Source organism: Phascolarctos cinereus, unplaced genomic scaffold (genome assembly GCF_003287225.1).
Source record: "Phascolarctos cinereus isolate Bilbo 61053 unplaced genomic scaffold, phaCin_HiC Scaffold_3;HRSCAF=262, whole genome shotgun sequence".
NCBI lineage: Eukaryota > Metazoa > Chordata > Mammalia > Diprotodontia > Phascolarctidae > Phascolarctos > Phascolarctos cinereus.
In genome coordinates, this window is record NW_027555736.1 from 45,713,946 (window position 1) to 45,733,864 (window position 19,919).

The window sequence follows — 19,919 nt, forward strand, 5'->3', positions numbered from 1 at the left end:
GGTCCACACGTGGAATGCTCCCCCTCACGTCCACCTCCAGACTTCCTTCAGGTCCCACCTAAACCCCCACCTTCTCCGGGAAGCCCTCCCCAATGCCCTTCGGCTCTAGGGCCTTCCCTCTCAATAGTTCCTCTCTAGCCTGTGGAGCATGTTTGTACGTGGTGCCTGGAGGGCTGTCTCTCCAGCTAGACTGCGTCCGCCTTCAGGGCGGGCGCCGTCTTGGCCTTTTCGCACCCCCTGCGCTCCCACGCAGCCAGGCACATGGGAGGCGCTTGGAGGGACCGCCTGCGGACCCCGGAAGCCACGTGGTCGGCCACGTGCTCGCTTTCCCCGGGCCAGGAGGCGCGTGTCCAGGATGCGGCCTTTCATTGGCCGCCGTCAGTCCGGAGGCGGTGCCAGGAAGAGCTCGCTCTGGGATTGGCTAGCCGCGGGGCCGCCCGGGGCTCATCGCTGGAGCTCCTCAGCCAAGACGAGGCGCGGCGGCGGCCATGGCGGGGGAGGCGAAGGTTCCACCCTGCGCTTCCGAGCAGTGGGCCCTGAAGCGCTACGGCCGCTTCGTGCCCGCGGGCACTGACCGCTTTGGGGCGGCTGCTGAGGCGCGGGCGAGCTCGAACCCCTCGGCCTCCTGGAAGGTGAGGGGCTGGGGGCGGGGCGGCCCGTGGGGGAGGGGCGAGCCAAAGGGCGGGAGCGGTCCAGCCAGACCCAATGAATTTGGGAAAGGGTTCCGTGATCGGAAGCGAGTCACTTAACTTGGGTTTCCTCACCTGTTAAGTAGTGCTGTTTACATCTGTTTCTCAGGGTTGTGAGGATAAAATATGACCTTAAAATATAAATATAGAATAATATATTTATTAAATATATATTCGCATAAACGTATGTTATTCAGCCGTTTAAGTGGTGTCTGAGTCCCCGTAACCCCGTGTGGGGTTTTCTTGGCAAAGATGCTGGTTTGCAGCTCATTTTACAGATGAGGAAACTGAGGCAAACAGGGTTCAGTGACTTGCCCAGGGTCACATAGCTAAGAAGTGTCTGTGGCCAGACTTGAACTCGGGAAGATGGGTCCTCCTAACTCCACAGCCAGCGTTCTGTCCACTGAACCACCTAGTGCATATAAATGTGTTTATTAAATACATTAAAATATTTATATTAATATATTAACATAAACATACCTGTTAATATAAATACATTCACATAACTACTTATGAATATGCTATTAAATATATAAATATTTGTTAAACCTGTAATGAAGATGAATCTAAGTTTAATAAACACTACATAAATTGTATTTAATACATTTATATAAATTTAGAAATATAAATGTACATAATAAATATATAAATGCTAGCTATTATCATTAATATCATTATCTCTCCCTCCCTGAACATACCCAGTCTGTAAGCCAGGTGTTGTTTCTACCTTCACATCACTTGTACCCTTTTGTCACACCGCCCCTACTTTGGTACACTCTTAGAGCCTCATGCCTGTTCTATTTAAGCAGTCCTCTGTTTGGACCCCTGCCTCAAGTTCTTCTCTCTCCTCTACAACCTACCATCTGTTCAGCTGCCAAAGATGACTTTTCCTCAAACACAAGACTGACCATATTGTGTTCCCAACTCAGTAAAGTCCAGTGGCCCCTTTTTGCCTGTCACATCAAATACAGGCTTTCCTGTTTGTCATTTAAAGCCCTTCACAACCTTGTCTTGACCTATCTTTCCAGTCTTCTCACACTGGACTCCCTCCGTTATCTCTCATCCAGCTACCCTAGGCTTATTGCTGTTCCTTCAGCACAAGGCTGTATTTTGTCTCACCCTTTTCACTGGCTGCCCCCCCTGCCTGGAATGTTCTCCTTTCTCATCTCTACCTTCTGGTTTCCCTTTCTTCTTTCAAGACTTAGCTGAAATCTCACGTTCTTCAAAAGTCTTCCCAGCTACTGCTACCTCTGGTTCCTTCCCCTTAAGATTGTCCTCATCTACTCGGTATATATTGTATGTACAAAATTGTTTGTGTAGCTTCTGCAGTTAGAATGTGAGCTCCTTCAGAGCAGAGACTGTGTTTTTGCCTTTCTTTGTATCCCTAGCATTTAGCATAGTGCCTGGCACCTATCGAGTGCTTAATAAATGCTTGTTAATTGACACTTTGGTGTGTTTAAAAAGGTGTTTTGAGTCTATCATTTCTGTTAGGAGTTGAGTAATAGTTTTCATCCTTGGTCTTATAGAGACATGGTTGGTTATTGCTTTGATCAGAGTTCTTTCAGAATTGTTTTTCTTTATAATATTGTTATTGCAAAATTGTTCTTCAGGGTTTGCTCATTTCACTACCTCCATTCACGCTACCCTGGATTCTTTGAACTCATCTTTCTTTTTTTTTTTATTAGACTCAATTTTTTCATTTAATTTTTTAATATTCTTTAAAATTTTTGAGTTCCAAATTCTCTCCATTCCTTCTCCTTCTCCCCATGCACTGAGAAGGCAAGGAATATGATACATGTAAAGTCACATAAAACACAATTCTATATTAGCCATATTGCAAAAAAATAATAAAGTGAAAAACAATTTGCTTCGATCTGCACTCATCAGTTCTCTGTCTCTGGAGATGGATAGTATTTTTCATTATGAATCTTTTGGAATCATCTTGTATCATGTCTTGATCAGAATAGCTAAATCTTTCACAGTTGATTATCCTTACAATATTACTGTTACTGTGTACTATAGTCTCATGGTTCTGCTAACTTCACTTTGCATCAGTTCATATAAGTCTTCCCAGGTTTTTCTGAAACCATATACCACAATCATATTTCATTACAATCATATACCACAGCTTGTTGAGCCATTTCCCAATTGGTGGCCATCCCCTCAATTTCCAGTTTTGGTACTACAAAAAGAGCTGCTATAAATATTTTTATACAGCTAGGCTCTTTTCCCTTTTCTTTGATCTCTTTGGGATTCAGACATATAGTGTTATTACTGGGTGAAAGGGTACGCACAGTTTTATAGCCCTTTGGGCGTAGTTCCAAATTGTTCTCTAGAATGGTTGGGCCTGTTCACAACTCCACCAACAGTGCATTAGTGTTCCAGTATTTCCACCTCTTCTCCAGCATTTGTAATTTTCCTCTTCTGTCGTGTTAGCCAATCTGATAGGTGGGAGGGAGTAACCTCAGAGCTGTTCTAATTTGCATGTTTCTAATCATAGTGATTTAGAATATTTTATATGATTATTAATAGTTTTGATTTCTTCTGCTGAAAACTGCCTTTTCATATCCTTTGATTATTTATCAACTGGGTAATTACTCTTATTTTTATAAATTTAACTCAGTTCTATATATATTTAAGAAATGAAGTCTTTATCAGACAAACTTGCTGTAAAAATTCTTTCTCAGTTTCCTACTTTCCTTCTAATTTTGGCTGCATTGGTTTAGTTTATGCAAAAACTTTAATTTCATGTAATAAAAATGATCCACTTTATCTCCTGTGATCCTCTCTATCTCTTGTTTTGTCACAAACTCTTCCTGTATCCCAAGATCTGATAGGTAAACCAGTCCATGCTCCCCTAATTTGCTTATGATATTGCCTTATATGCCTAAATCACATACTCATTTTGACACTATATTGGTATATGGTATGAGATATTTGTCTCTGCCTAGTTTCTGCCATACCATTTTCCAGTTTTTCCAGTAAGTAGTTTTTGTCAAATAGTGAGTTCTTAGATTTTTGGGTTTACCAAACACTAGATTAACATGGTCATTTATTACTGTGTATTGTGTACCTAATCTATTTCACTGACCCACCACTCTATATCTTAGCCAGTATCAGATTGTTTTGATGATTACCTCTTTGTTTGAATATAGTTTGACATCTGGTACTGCTAGGCCACCTTCCTTCACATTTTTTTTCATCAGTTTTCATGATATTCTTGGCCATTTGTTCTTCCAGATGAAATTTTTTTTTCTAGCTCTATAAAATAATTCTTTGGTAGTTTGATTAGTATGGCACTGAATAAGTAAATTAATTATGTAGAATTGTCACTTTGATTATATTGGTTTGGCCTACCTACCCATGAGCACTTGACATTTTCCCAGTTGTTTAGATCTGTATTTTTGTGAAAAGTATTCCACACTTGTGCTCATATAGTTACTGGGTTTGTCTTGGCAGATGAACCTCCAAGTATTTTATATTGTCTACAGTTATTTTAAATGGAATTTCTTTTTCTATTTCTTCTTGCTGAGTTTTGTTTGTAATAGAAATGCTGATGATTTATGTGGGTTTATTTTATATCCTGAAATTGTGCTAAAGTTGTTTATTGTTTCAACTAGTTTTTTTCAGTTGATTCTCTAAGTATACCATCATATCAACTGCAAATTGTGATAGTTTTGTTTCCTCATGACCTATTCTTATTACTTCCATTTGTTTTTCTTGTCTTACTGATAAAATTAGTATTTCTAATACAATATTGAATAATGGTGATAATGGACATCCTACCTTCACCCCGATATTATTTTATTGGGAAGGCTTCCAGTTTATCTGTGTTGTAGATAATGTTTGCTCTTAGCTTTAGAGAGATACTGCTCATCATTTTAAGAATAGCTCCATTTATTCCTGTTCTTTCTAATGTTTTTAGTAGGAATGGGTTTTGTATTTTGTCAAAAATTTTTCAATATGTATTGATATAATTGTGTTGATTTTTGTTGTTTTTGTTATTGATATGGCCAGTTATGCTTATAGTTTTCCTAATATTGAACCAGCCTTTTATTCTTGGTATAAACCCCACCTGGTCATAATGTATGATCTTTGTGTTATATTGCTGTAAGTTCCTTGCTGGTAGTTTATTTAAGATGTTTGCATTGATATCCAGTCTATAATTTTCTTTCTCAGTTTTTGCTGTTCTGGTTTAGGTATCAAAACCACCTTTGTGTAATAGAAGAAATTAGGGTGTTTTTTTTTTTACAGATAATTTATATAGTATTGGAGTTAATTATTCTTTAAATATTTGGTAGAGTGCTCTTATAAATCCTTCTGGTCCTAGGAATTTTATCTTAGGGAGCTCATTGATGGCTTGTTTAAATTTTTTTCCAAGATAGGGTTATTTAAGTATTCTATTTCTGTTAATCTGGGCAATTTATATTTTTGTAAATATTCATCTGTTTGACTTAGATCGTCAGTTTTACTGGCATATAATTGGGCAAAATGGCTCCTACTAATTTCTTTAATTTCTTCATCGGTGGTGGTACGTTCACTCTTTTATTTTTGATACTAGTAATTTAGTTTTCCTTTGTCTTTTTAAAAATCAAATCAACCAGTGGTTTATGTATTTTAGTTCCTCCCCCACAAAAACAGTTCTTTTATTTATTATTTCGATGTCTTCTTACTTTATTTTCTTAATCCTTTGATTTTTAGTATTTCCACTTTGGTGTTTAATTGGTGATTTTTAATTTGTTCTTTTTAAAATTTTTTTTTAGTTGCGTGCCCAATTTATTTATCTGTTCTTTCTGTCTTTTATTGATGTAAGCATTTAGGGAGAAAATTTCCCCCTAGTATTGTTTTGATTGTATCCCACAAATGTTGATATATTGTCTCATTGTCATTATCTGCAGTGAAATTATTGTTTCTATGATTTGTTCTTTGACCCATGCATTTTTTTAGAATTAGATTATTTAGTTTCCAATTAATTTTTAATTTCTGCTTCCGAGACCCTTTATTAAATGTAAATTTCATTGTACATGGTCCCAAAAGGGTTCATTTACTATTCCTACTTTTCTGCGTTTGTTTGTGAGGTTTTAATGTCCTAATATATGCTCAATTTTTGTGGAAGTGTCCTGTACAGCTGATAAAAAAAATAATACTTTCTATTCTCATTCTGTTTTCTGCAGAGGTCTGTCATATTTAACTTTTATAAAATTCTATTCATCTTCTTAACTTCTTTTAAGAATTTGGATGCTAGGCTGGAGCCAAGATGGTGGAGTGAAAGCAGGGACTTGCTTGAGCTCTTCCCGAAACCCCTCCAAATACCTGTAAAAATGACCCTAAACAAATTCTAGAGCAGCAGAATCCACAAAAAGACAGAATGAAACAAATTTGCAGCCAAAGACAACCTGGAAGGTCGACAGCAAAGGTCTGTTGCACCAAGCTGAGAGAGGAGGACAGTCCAGTGCAAGTTGCACCAGCTCAGACTGGGCCCCAGCAAACCCATAGCAGGTTTCAAGGGACTGAATCATTGACAGCTGTGGAAGTTTCCAGACTTCTCAATTCACAAATACCAAGGACATCTTAGAATGTCAGTAGGAAAGGTCTGTCAGACCTGGGTGAGAGAGGAAAGTAGTTCAGCCACAGCCTCAGCACAGTCCTGGGGCAATAGCAGTGGTGGTGGCAGTAGCCACTTCCAAAGCTCTTGGGCCACAAATAGTAAGGGGATCAAACAACTGATCAGAAGGAGATTACAGGGGTCTCTTTGCTGGCACTGAGGCAGGATTCTTTTTTTTTTAATATAAATTTATTTATTTTTAGTTTTCAATATTCACTTCCACAAGTTTTTGAGTTCCAAATTTCTCACCCCTCCCCCACCCCAAGATGGCATGCATTCTGAATACCCTTCCCCTGTCTGCCTTCTCTTCTATCTCTCCCCCCTCCCTTCTCTTATCCCCTTCCCCTTATATTTTCCTGTAGAGCAGGATAGACTTCTGTACCCCATTTCCTGTATTTCTTATTTCCCAGTTGCATGTGAAAACATTTTTTTTAAAAACATGTGTTTTTAAAACTTTGCGTTCCAGATTTTCTCCCTTCCTCCCTCCCCACCCACCCTCATTGAAAAGGCAAGCAACTCAATATAGGTTGTACATGTGCAGCTATGCAAAACACTTCCACAGTAGACATGTTGTGAAAAACTAACTCTATTTCCCTTAATCCTATCCTGCCCTCCCATTTATTCTATTCTTTCTTTTGACCCTGTCCCTCCTCAGAAGTATTTACTTCTGATTACCTTTCCCAATCTGCCCTCCTCTCTATCCCCCTGCTCTCTTGTCCCCTTCTCCCCCTATTTTCCTGTAGGGTAAGACAGATTTCCATACCCAATTGAATGTGTATGTTATTTCTCCTTAAGCCAAATCCTATGAGAATAAGATTCCCTCATTCCCTCTCACCTTCCCCTGTTTCCCCTCCACTGTGAGAGACTTTTCTTTTGTTTTTTTTGTGAGATAATTTACCCCATTCTACCTCTCCTTTCTTCTCCAGTATCATCCTCTCTCATCCCTTAATTTTATTCTCCAGATATGACCCCTTAATCTTCAACTCACCCTGTGCCCTCTATCTATCTATCTATATATACATACATACAATTTTTTTCCTTCAACTACCCTAATACTGACAAAGTTCTCATGAGTTACAAATATCATCTTTCCATGCAGGAATGTAAACAGTTCAATCTTAATAAGTCTCTTATGATTTCTCTTTCCTGTTTACCTCTTCATGTTCCACTGGAGTCCTGTATTTGAAAGTCAAATTTTCTGTTTAGCTCTGGTCTTTTCATCAGGAATGCTTGAAAGTCCTCTATTTCACTGAATGACCATTTTTTCCCCTGAAGGATTATACTCAGTTTTGCTGGGTAGGTGATTCTTGGTTGTAATCCTATCTCCTTTGCCCTCTGGAATATTATATTCCATGCCCTGCGGTCCTTTAATGTAGAAGCTGCTAAATCTTGTGTTATCCTGATTGTGTTTCCACAGTACTTGAATTGTTTCCTTCTGGCAGCTTGTAATATTTTCTCCTTGACCTGGGAACTCTGGAATTTGGCTACAATATTCCTAGGAGTTTTCCTTTGGGGATCTCTTTCAGGAGGAGATCTGTGGATTCTTTCAATTTCTATTTTGCCCTCTGGTTCTACTATATCAGGGCAGTTTTCCTTGATAATTTCTTGAAAGATGATGTCTAGGCTCTTTTTTTGATCATGGCTTTCAGATAGTCCAATAATTTTTAAATTCTCTCTCCTGGATCTATTTTCCAGGTCAGTTGTTTTTCCAATGAGATATTTCACATTGTTTTCTAATTTTTCATTCTTTTGGATTTGTTTTACAGTGTCTTGATTTCTCATAAAGTCACTAGCTTCCAATTGCTCTATTCTAATTTTTAAGGAAGTATTTTCTTCAGTAATCTTTTGGACTTCCTTTTCCATTTGGCCAATTTTTCTTTTTAGGGCATTTTTCTCCTCATTGGCTTTTTGGACCTCTTTTGCCATTTGGGTTAGGCTGTTTTTTAAGGTGTTATTTTCTTCAGTATTTTTTTGGGTCTCCTTTAGCAAGCTGTTGACTTGTTTTTCAATGATTTTCTTGCATCACTCTCATTTCTCTTCCCAGTTTTTCCTCTACTTCCCTTACTTGCTTCTCAAAATCCCTTTTGAGCTCTTCCAAGGCCTGGGACTGATTCATATTTTTCTTGGAGGCTTTGGATGTAGGAGCTTTGATTTTGTTGTCTTCTTCTGGTTGTATATTTTGATCTTCTTTTTCACCAAAGTAAGATAATGTAGTCTGACTCTTTTTGCTGCTTGCTCATGATCCCAGCTAATTACTTGAGTTTTAAACTCTTTGTTAAGGTAAGAGTCTGCTTCCAATGTGGAGAGTGTACTGTCCCAAGCTTCAGGGGTTTGTGTAGCTGTTTTCAGAGATACTTGTAGGGACCTGTAAATTTTCAGTTCTTCCAAGGTGGTATGATAAGGGGTGAGGTGTTTACTCCTTTCCTGGCCTGTGACTACAAGTATTCCTTTCTGTCCTGTAACTGTGAGGAGGGGTTTCTCTCCACAGCCACTACAAGCTCCACCATACCAGCGCTCCTCCTCACCCCAGCACTGCCACCCAGAACTGTGACCCAGATCCACACACGGGCAAAGCAAGAGATTCCTGCCTCAGCAATGTCAAAGAGATCCCTGCGGTCTCTCTCTGATCAGCCACTGGATTCCCCCTCAGTCTGTGGGCCGGAAGCTCGGGAAGCAGCTGCCCCTCCCCCCAGGGCCATGCTCTTGGGGAATGGAGCTGAGACCCCGCCTTCCTCTCTGACCACGGACAGAAACAGACTTTTCACACTGACCTTCTAAGTTGTCTTTGGCATTCGTGGATTGTGGAGTCTGGAAACTTCCACAGCTGCCCGAGATTCAGTCCTCTGAGGCCTGCTCCAGGTTTGCTGCGGCCTGCACGCCCACGCTGTGCTGCGCTGCGCTCCCAGCCTGGTGCGATACACCTTTCTGATCAATCATCCAGGTTGTCTTGGGCTGGAAATTTGTTTCACTCTGTCCTTTTGTGGGTTCTGCTGCTTCAGAATTTGTTTAGAGCCATTTTTTATGAGTATTTGGAGGGGTTTGGGGAAGAGCTCAAGCAAGTCACTGCTTTCACTCCCTGAGGCGGGATTCTGTTGCTTTGCCCATTCTTGGATCTGGGTCACAGTCCTGGGGTGAAGAGGAACACTGGCATAGCAGGGCTTGTGTCAGCAGTGGAGAAGGAACCTTCCTCACAGTTCCAGGGCAGAAAAGAATACGTGTGGTCGCTCACAGACCAGAGCACAGGCCAGGAGAGAATTAGACATCTCTCCTTAGATCATACTACCTTGGAAGAACTGAAAACTTACAGCTCCCTGGAAGTATCTCTGAAAATAGCTGCATAAAACCCCTGAAGCTTGGGACAGTACACTCTGTACACTGGAAGCAGAGCCCTACCTTGACAAAGGGTTAAAAAGTCAAGTAATTGACTGGGAAAATGAGCAAACAATGGGAAAAACTCAGACTGTAGAAACTTACTTTGGTGATGAGGAAGATGAAAACATACACTCAGAAGAAGACAGAAAGTCAAAGCAAAAAGCCTGTAAGAAAAATATGAATTGGTCTCAGGCCATGGAAGAGCTCAAAAAAGATTTTGAAAATCAAGTAAGAGAAGTAGAGAAAAAATTGGGAAGAGAAATGAGAGTAATGCAAGAAAACAATGAAAAACTAGTCAACACCTTGCTAAAGGAGATCGCAAAAAAATACTGAAGAAAATAACACCTTAAAAAATAGACTAGACTAAATGGCAAAAGAGGTCCAAAAAGCCAGTGAGGAGAAGAATACCTTAAAAAGCGGACTTGGCCAAATGGAAAAGGGAGGTCCAAAAGCTTACTGAAGAAAATAATTCCTTAAAAATTAGAATGGAGCAAATGGAAGCTAATGACTTTAAGAGAAATCAAGAAATTATAAAACAAAACCAAAAGAATGAAAAAATAGAAGATAATATGAAATATCTCATTGGAAAAACAACTGACCTGGAAAATAGATCCAGGGGAGATAATTTAAAAATAATTGGTCTACCTGAAAACTATGATCAAAAGAAGAGCCTAGACATCATCTTTCAAGAAATTATTAAGGAAAACTGCTGTGATGTTCTAGAACCAGAGAGTAAAATAGAAATTGAAAGAATCCACCAATGTACTGGGAGAAAGAGAAAGGTAGAATGGGGTAAATTATCTCACATAAAAGAGGCAAGAAAAAGCTTTTACAGTGGAGGGGAAAAGGGGGGAGGTGAGAGGGAATACTTGAATCTTACTCTCATCTGATTGGCTCGAGGAGGGAATAACACACTCAATTGGGCATGGAAATCTATATTGCCCTGCAGGAAAGTAGAGGGGAAGGGGGATAAGAGGGGGAAGGTGATGAAAGGGAGAGCAGATTGGGGGAGGGGGTAATAAGAAGCAAACACTTTTGAGGAGGGGCAGGGTGAAAGGACAGAATAGAATAAATGTGGGGCAGGATAGGATGGAGGGAAATATAGTTAGTCTTTCACAACATGACTTATGGAAGTGTTTTGCATGACTATACATGTATAACCTATATCGAATTACTTGCCTTCTCAAGGAGAGTGGGTAGAGACGGAGGGAGAGAATTTGGAACTCACAGTTTTCAAAATGAATGTTAAAAATTGTTTTTACATGTAACTTGGAAATAAGATACAAAGGCAATGGGGTATAGAAATCTACCTTACCCTACAGGAAAATAGAAGGGGAAGGGGATAAGGTGGGGAGTTGATAGAAGGTAGGGCAGATTAGGGGAAGGGGTAATCAGAATGCAGACTGTCTTGGGTGTGGGGAGGGGAGAGATGAGGAGAAAATTTGGAACTCAAAATCTTGTGGAAGTGAATTTGAAAATTAAAAATTAATTTTAAAAATTTGAAAAGGAAAGAACAAATAAAATGCAGCATGAAAGAATTAAGTTAGATGTAAATAAGGACTTTGACAGTGAGGATTCTCAGAGCATAAGAATGTTGTGAAACTTTTCTCTGAGTAGTTTAAATGTGCAACTGTTTCTTATGCTAAAATGTTTAGTCAACTCTACTGACAATGGGAGGGTGAATCCTTGTTGTTTCATAAGGTGGACTTAAGAACTTTGTCATTCTGTAATGGAATGCTATTGTTCCAGAAGAAATGGTGAGCAGGTGGACTTCAGAAAAACCTGGAAAGACTTGCATGAACTGATGCTTCATGAAGTGAGCAGAACCAAGAGAACATTGTACACAGTAACAGCAATATTATGAATGATCGACTATGATAGATTTAGCTCTTCTCAGCAATGCAATGATCTAAGACGAAGACTCATGGAAAATGCTGTCTACATCCAGAGAAAGAACTATGGAGTTTGAATGTACATCAAAGCATAATATTTTCCTCTTCTTTTGTGTGTGTTTTCTTTATTATGGTTTTCCCTTTTGTTCTGATTCGTCTTTCATAACAAGAATTTAGAAATGTCTAATATGATCATGCATGTATAGCCTATATCAGATTTCATGCCATCTTGAGGAGGTGGGGAGAGTGGAGGGAGAGGGAAAAAATTTAGAACTCAAAATCTTATAAAAGAGAATGTTAGAAACTAAAAATAAATAAATTAAAACAAAAGAATTTGGATGCTATGCCATTTGGTGCATATGTATTTAGTATTGATATTGCTTCGTTGTTGATGATACCTTTTATCAAGATGTAGTTTCCCTGATTATGTCTTTTAATTAGGTACATTTTTGCTTTTGCGTTATCTGAGATCATGTTTGCTACACCTGCCTTTTTTACTTTAGCTGAAGCATAATAGATTCTGCTACAGCTCCTTATTTTAACTCTGCATGTGTCCTTCTGTTTCAGCTGTGTCTGTTGTAAACAACATATTTGTTGGATTCTGATTTCTACTTCATTCTGCTATTGGTTTCCTTTTTATGGTTGAGTTCATTCCATTCATATTCATAATTATAATTACTTTGTATTTCTCTCTGTCCTTTTTTCTTCTGTTTATCCTTCTCTTTCTCTCTTTTTTCACCCTGTCATTCCTCAAAAGTCTGTTTTGCTTCGAACCACTGCCTCCTTGAATCTACCCTCTCTCTTACCACTCCCCTCAACACACACTTTCTTTTAGCCCCTTCCATAGGGGCAGCTAGGTGGTGCAGTGGGTAGAGTACAGGCCCAGACTGGAAGACTCATCTTCCTGAGTTCAAATGTGACCTCAGACACTTTCTAGCTGTGTGACTCTGGGTAAGTCAGTTAACCTTGTTTGCCTTAATTTACTCATCTGTAAAATGAGCTGGAGAAGGAAATGGCAAACCACTCCAATATCTTTGCTGAGAAAATCCCAAATGTGGACATAAAAAGTCAGATATGATGGAAAAACAACTCAGCAACAAAACCTCCTACTTTCTGTTGAATAAAATAGATTTCTGTATCCAACTGAGTGTATATGCATGCTTGTCTCTTTGGACCAGCTCAGATGAGAGTGAGAGTCAAGTGTTCTTCCCTCACCTCATTTTTTCTTCTGTTGTAAAAACTCTTCCTTGGGTATCTCTTTTATGTGAAATAATTTTCTCCATTCTTCCTCTCCCTTTCCTTCTTATCCCAGTGCATCCCTCTTTCTCATCCTTCCATTTTTTTAGATCATCCCAACAAATAATTGACTCATACCCAAGCCCTCTTGCTATGTAGATTCCTTCTAACTACCCTAATAGTGAAAAAGCTCTTAGGAGTTACATATATCATCTTCCCATATAGGAAAGTAAATAGTTTAAATCTCTTAAGTCCATTATGATTTCTTTTTCATGTTTACTTTTTTATGCTTCCCTTGAGTCTTGTGTTTGAATGTCAGATTTTCTTTTTATCTCTGTTCTTTTCATCAGGAATGTTTGAAAGTCTTTTTTTTTTTAATTTAAATAACCATTTTTCCCTTGAAGGACTGTACTCAGTTTTGCTGGGTAGGTTGTAATCCTATCTCCTTTGCTTCTTAGAATATCACATTCTGAGACCTCCACTCCTTTATTGTGGTAACTGCTAAATTTTGTGTGATCTTGAATGTAGCTATACAATATTTGAATGGTTTCTCTTTGGTTTGTTTAATATTTTCTCCTTAACCTGAAATCTCTGGAATTTGGCTATTATATTCCTGGGAGTTTTCATTCTGGGATCTCTTTCAGGATACTAGGTCTGTATCCCTAAGAGAGTGAAAAAAAAAAAACTCATGTATAAAAATTTTTATAGCAGCTCTTTTTGTGGTGACAAAGAATTGGAAATTGAGGGAATGCCCATTAATTGGAGAATGGCTGAGCAAGTTATTGTGATGGAATTGTATTGTGCTGTAAGAAATGAGGAAGGGAATGTTTCAGAAAAGGCTGGGATGACATGTGAACTGATGCAAAGTGAAGTGAACAGAATCAGGATAATATTGTACAGTAACAGCGATATTGTAACAATAATCAACCATGAATGATTTAGCAACTCTGATTAGTACAATGATCCAAGACAATTCCAAAGTACTCATGGCAAAAAATGCTATTCATTTTTGGGGAGAGAACTGATGAACTTTGAGTGCAGATTGAAGCATATTGTTTTACACTTTGTTTTTCACAACATGGCTAATGTGGAAATATGTTTTGCATAACTTTATATGTATAATGGGTATCATTTCTTGTCTTCTCAATAAGTGGGGGAAGGTAAAGAATTTGGAACTGAAAATTAAAATTAATTTTTTAAATTATCATCAACACAGCCTATACCAGTTGGTCAAATAAATTTACCTGTGTAGGTTTCTTTTAAGTCTTGTCTTCAATTAAGCCTTTACATTTCAGAATTCTTACTTAGCTCTGGTCTTTTTATCAGGGATGCTTGAAAGTTTTCTATTTCATTAAAAGTATTTTTCTCTTTTAGCATTATACCTGACTTTGCAGGGCAAATTATTCTTGATTGTAAGCCTGTATATCTTTTGCTAAGCTGCCAGGTCTTGTGTGAGCCTGACTATAGTTCCTTAGTACTTAACCTGTTCTTTTTTTCTGAATGCTAGTAGAATTTTTTTTTTTTTTGATATGGAAGCTAAGGATTTTGAACATGACGTTGCTGGGACTTTTCCTTTTAGTTTTTTTTTTTTTCCCCCGAGAGTGATTGGTCATTTCTTTCTGTTTGCACTTTGTCCTGTGGTTCTAATAGATTACCACAATTTTTATTTATGATTTCTTAAAACATATCATCCACACTTTAAAAAACAACAACTAAAAAACATGCTTTTCTGTGAGTCCAGTGATTCTTAAATTCTTTCTCTTTGACCCATTTTCAGGTTCAGTTCTTAATAGCAGATACTTTTATTTTCTTCTCTTTTTATCAATCTTTTGATTTTATTCTAATATTGCTTGCAGTCCTTTGCAGTCATTGATTTGTTTGGTCTGTTGTGGTTTTGGGGGAATTCATTTCTTGTTTAAGGTTTATCATTTTCTCTTCTAATTTGTTGTTTCTTGTTCCAACTCTTTCCCCTGCTGCTTGCATTTCATATTTTTTTTTATCCCTTGCTTCATTTCTTTTAGGTATTCGTGTATTATTTGTGGAAAATCCGTTTTTTCCCTTTGAGTCTCTGCTTGTAGTTGTTGCAGAGTTATTCTACTTTTTGGGCATCTCTAGAACCACAATTTTTAAAACATTGTTTGGGCTTTTCTTTTATTTATCCATCTTTCCATTTTTAGTTCCTGAATGGAGGCTTTGCATCAGGTTTCAGCTCTGCCCCTCTGATGCCCTTTTGGGTGGGGTGATCAGCCCTGCTTGGTATTGCCATAAGCCCTCTGGATTTTTGCGCTGACCTCCCAGGTCTCAGGGATAGGTGCTCTTGGATCTTTGAGGTTCGCAGTGTTGGATCATCAGGACCCTTCAGAGGCTGCACTTCTTGATGTCTTGTATCTGGTATACTGGGAGGGTATTGGGAGCAATACCTCTTCTGGCATCCTTTTGTTATTATGGGCTTTTGGCTGGCTTTTTATCCAGTTCTGTGGTAGAAGAAATTATTATAGTTGCTCATCGGTTTTCCTAATCATCCGTCAGGTCAGTCATCAAGTGTGTATTAAGTACCTCCTGTGTACCACCGTGCTAGGCGCTGGACATACAGGTACAAAGAATGAAACAATCTCTACTTTCAAGGAATTTACATGCCAGTGAGGGAGCCAAGAAGTACATATAATATAGCACAAATATTAAGTTAATAAATACAAGTATATACAAATATAAGTGTATACACACACACACACACACACACGAGTATATTCAAATATAAGGTAGTTTAGGAGGGAGGGAACTAACAGTTGGGGGAATCAGGAAAAGCTTCATGCAGATCATGCCTAAACTTCATCTTAAAGGAAGAAAGGGAAGGACTTTATGAGCTAAAGTGGTAGTCCATTTCAGGAATAGAACAGTGCAAAGACTGGGGAATTGGAGATGGAGTGTGCTGGGTGATGAATAGAGAGAAGGCCAGTTTGACTGTATCACTGACTGAAGGAAAGAGGGTGTGTCCAGCAAGGCTATAAAGGTTGGAGCCATATTGTGTAGTACTTTAAAAGCTAAACTGAGAAATTTGTGTTTGGTCCTAGAGGCAGTAGGAATCCACTGGAGTAGGTTGAGTAGGATACTTGTGGTCATATCTATGCTAAGAAGAATTACTTTGCTGACAGTGTATTAGATAGCCTGGAGTGCTAAAAGGTTAGAGGCAGGGAGACCAGTTAGAAGGCTGTTTTGATCATCTAGGCAAGAGGGTGGTTGTATGAGTGGAGAGAAGGGATTGAATGTGAGATGTTGTGAAGGTAGAAATGGCAAGATTTGTCAACCGACTAGATCTGAGAGAGTGAGAAGTTTAGGATAACATCCAGATTACGAATCTGAGTCCCTAGAAAGCTGGAGGTTACCTGTTCAAGAAATAGGCAGGTTTGGAATTGAAAATGACTTGTGGGAAAAATAATGAGCACCGTTTTAGCATGTTAAGTTTAAGATGTCACCAGAACATACAGTTTGAAATGTCTGATAGCTAGTTTTATGTATGTGTGTATGTGTAAATGTGAATGTTGTGTGTATGGATCTGATGCTATTTGTAGTATTTTTTTTTCTAGAGTAAGGATGTAGGAGCTGGCTGTCATACCCCTGTTTAGGTAGCCTTCTTGGCTAGAGGCAGTTCAAAGTTGTGGTGCATAGTGCACTGGGAGTTGGAGTCAGGAAGATCTGAGTTCAAATCCAGTCTCGGCTTACTGGCTGTGTAGACCTTAAGAAAGTTGCTTAACCTCTGTCTATCTCAGTTTCTTCTTCTGTAAAATGGAGATAATAATAGCTCTTATCTTCTAGGGTTGTTGTGAAGATAAAATGAGATGATATTTGTAAAGTGTTTTGCATACCTGAAAGTACTATATAAATACTAGCTATTATTTTTATAAAGAGGGATTTTTTCCATGCAATAGAAACTACCTCTCCTTCTGTCACTCTGAAACATCTGGTAGAGGGTTGGGATAAAGAAGAGTACTATGTATAGAAATTGAAGACTAGCCACCAGGCTAGTATCTCTACCTGTTTCTGTCACTGCAGCTACCTGCCTCGTCTTGCTAGCTGCATTGTCCTAACTTCTACCTGCTATAGTATTGCTACCCATTTAAAGTGGGCGGTGGGAGGAAACACTAGCCTTTCTTGGTCAGTTTAATAGCATTTTGAAAATGAAACTTTGAAATTTTCATGGTAATGGCAAGAGGCAGATTGAGCTTTTAAGGGAAAACTTCATTATAATCAGAACACAGGAACCAGATTTGGAGCTGTCTGGATGTAATGTGATCATGTAATTTAACGCCTTCATTTCAGAAGTGAGAAAATTGGTGTCCTCTACCCTTAAAACTTTTTTACCTTGTCCTGATGACAGGTTACCAAATCTCTATCACTGGCAACTCCTTTCATCTACTTTCTCTGTTCCTACTGTTTTCTGCTAAATCTTGCTGGAAGAAATCACACAATTGCACCACATATGTCCACTATATCTAGTTTTAACTGGGCCCTCATTGCAGCGTGGCATTCTTTTTATTCTTTCCTGCTTGACTTTCACAACCCCATGCAGCAGTTACTCTAAACTTTTTTCATTTCTCCCCCTATACAACCCTCCTCCTTTTTTCTCTCAGCCAAAAAAGGTTTTGCCATCTACTTTATTGAGAAAAATGAGACCTTCTGGTATAAGCTCCTTCTTTATTGCTCCATAACTCAAAAACACTTCTACGTTATCCTTCATTCTCTCCTTTGTTCTAAGCTCTGAAGAGAGCTTTCTTTGACAAGGTCTGTCCCTCTGTTTGTGTCCTAGAGCTTATCTCCTTCTAGAGAATGCCTTTTTGATCATTAATCCCTCTCCCCCATCTTCAGTCTCTCCTTATCTTCTGGTGTCTCTCCTGCTTCCTATAAATATCTTGGGATTCTCCCATCTTTAAAAAACTGTAATTTTACCTTGCCATCCCTTCAAGCTTTCATCCGCTATATTTCTTTCTTCCCATTCAGTACCTAGACTACTAGAAAAGTCACTGTTGACCACTCTATGCTCTTGGATACTCTCTCCTTCCTTAACTTTTGTGTCCTTGTTCTCTTTCTGAAGCCTCTTTCCTAGTCTACTTTGTTGGGTCATCCTCCATCTTCAAAGGCTCTGTCCTGGATCATCTTTTCTCTCTCTATTCTCTTGGTGATCGTACAGCTCCCAAGGGTTAAATCATCTCTATGTAGATGACTCCCAAATCTGTGTGTCTAGTCCTAATTTTTTTCTGTGTACTCATGTTCCACAATCCCACGTTACCAACTGGCTGCTAGATCTTTCATTCAAAGCTCAAATTCACCATGTGTCAAAGGTAATTGGTCATCTTTTCCCAGAAATCTGACCATCTTCCAAATTTCCAAACTTTCCTATTTCTGTTGAAAGCTTCAATATCCTTCCAGGACAGTTAACCAACTCACATTCATATACAGTGGTTTAAAGGGAGGGAAGGAATAAGCATTTATTAAGTGCCTACTATGTTCCAGGCACCATGGTAAGCACTTTACAAATATTATTTTATTTGTCCCTGCAACAACCCTGGGAGGGAGATGCTATTATTCCCATTTTAAAAGTGAAGAAATGAGGCAGACAGGTTAAATGACTTATTCAGGGTCACACAGCTAGTAAGTGTCTGAGGCTAGATTTGAATTCAAGTCTTCCTGACTTTCAGCCTAGTGCTCTATCCATTGTGCCACCTTGCTGCCTCTAAAGCTTTAAAGCAGTGGTTTTCAAAGTGGCAGCTGAATAAGACACTCAGTGAGTGTTCAGGAAACAAATATTGGTCCTGGGGCTGCCCTGTCCTCACAACAGCTGGTTTTTGATGAAGGCTACTCTTCCTCAATAGTTGCTGATTACTTTATCTTGCCCCATGTCTTGCTGTCTATGATGGCAGGGACAAGATGCAGGCTGAGTGAGGGATTGGTGGGGAGGGCAGGCAGCTGAGCCTGTACTGCTTGGCCAGCACCTGAACCAGGTAGGTGCAGCAGTGGTACATGGTTCTCATGAGGCTGGCTAATGGGAGCAGCTACTGGTGGGCTGATGAGAAATGACAGCAAGCATTTGATTAATCACCTTTATGTGCCAGGTAATATGTTGTCAGGAAGGTAGAAAGAAAGAAATGAAAATTAGTCTTTAGCTTCAAGGAACTTAATTTCCTGTTGGAGAAGACAACATGTATATACATAGGTAAAAATAAAGTAGACAAGAGCAGATTTTAGGGGGAACAGGGCAATGGACAAACCAGACAAGGTTTTGCTTAGAAGGTGGTACTTTAGCTGAGCCTTGAAGGGAACTGGGGATTCTTTTTTTTTTAAATTAATTAATTTATTTGTTGTTTTCAGCATTCACAACTATAAAATTTTGAGTTCTAAATTTTCTCCCCCTTCGTCCTCTCTCTCCTCCCAAGACAGCATGCAATCTGATATAGGCTATACATGTACAATCATATAAAACCTATTTCCATATTTGTCATGTTGTAAAGAAGAATTAGAACCAAAAGGAAAAACCATGAGAAAGAAGAAACAAAAAGAGAGAGAAAATGATATGCTTCAATTTGCATTCAGTCTCCAAAGTTCTTTCTCTGGATATGGATAGCACTTTGCATCCTGAGTTTTTTGGAATTGTCTTAGATCACTGCACTGCAGAGAAGAGCTAAGTCTATCAAAGTTGGTCACTATACAATGTTGCTGTTACTGTGTACAATGTTCTCCTGGTTCTGTTCACTTCATTTAGCATGTAAGTCTTTCCAGGTTTTTCTGAAATCAGTCTGCCCATTATTTCTTATATGGAATAATAGTATTCCATTACATTCATATACCACAATTTGTTTCAGCAGTTCTCCAATTGATGGGTATCCCCTCAATTTCCAAATCTTGGTTACCACAAAAAGAGCTGCTATAAATATTTTTGCACATGTAGGTCCTTTTCCCATTTTTATGATCTCTTTGGGATACAGACCTATAAGTGGCATTGCTGGATCCAAGGGTGTGAACAGTTTTATAGCCCTTTGGGCATAGTTCCAAATTGCTCCCTAAAGTAGTTGGATCAGTGCACAACTCCACCAACAGTGCTTTAGTGGGGAACTGGGGAGTCTAAGAAGTAGA

At 38.9% G+C, this 19,919-nt stretch overlaps 1 protein-coding gene across 2 annotated transcripts in view; it reads left to right on the forward strand.

Moving 5' to 3' along the window:
• The first annotated feature begins 432 nt into the window (after positions 1-432).
• The window catches only part of REC114 (REC114 meiotic recombination protein), a 104,649-nt gene continuing 85,162 nt past the window's right edge, over positions 433-19,919 (forward strand). The window contains exon 1 of one of the 2 annotated variants that reach the window (XM_078150797.1): positions 433-632. In XM_078150797.1, the coding sequence (XP_078006923.1) occupies positions 489-632 (144 nt within the window). In that variant the 5' untranslated portion in view covers positions 433-488. The remainder of the gene's footprint in view (positions 633-19,919) is intronic. The other variant, XM_020994492.2, reaches the window with a different exon arrangement.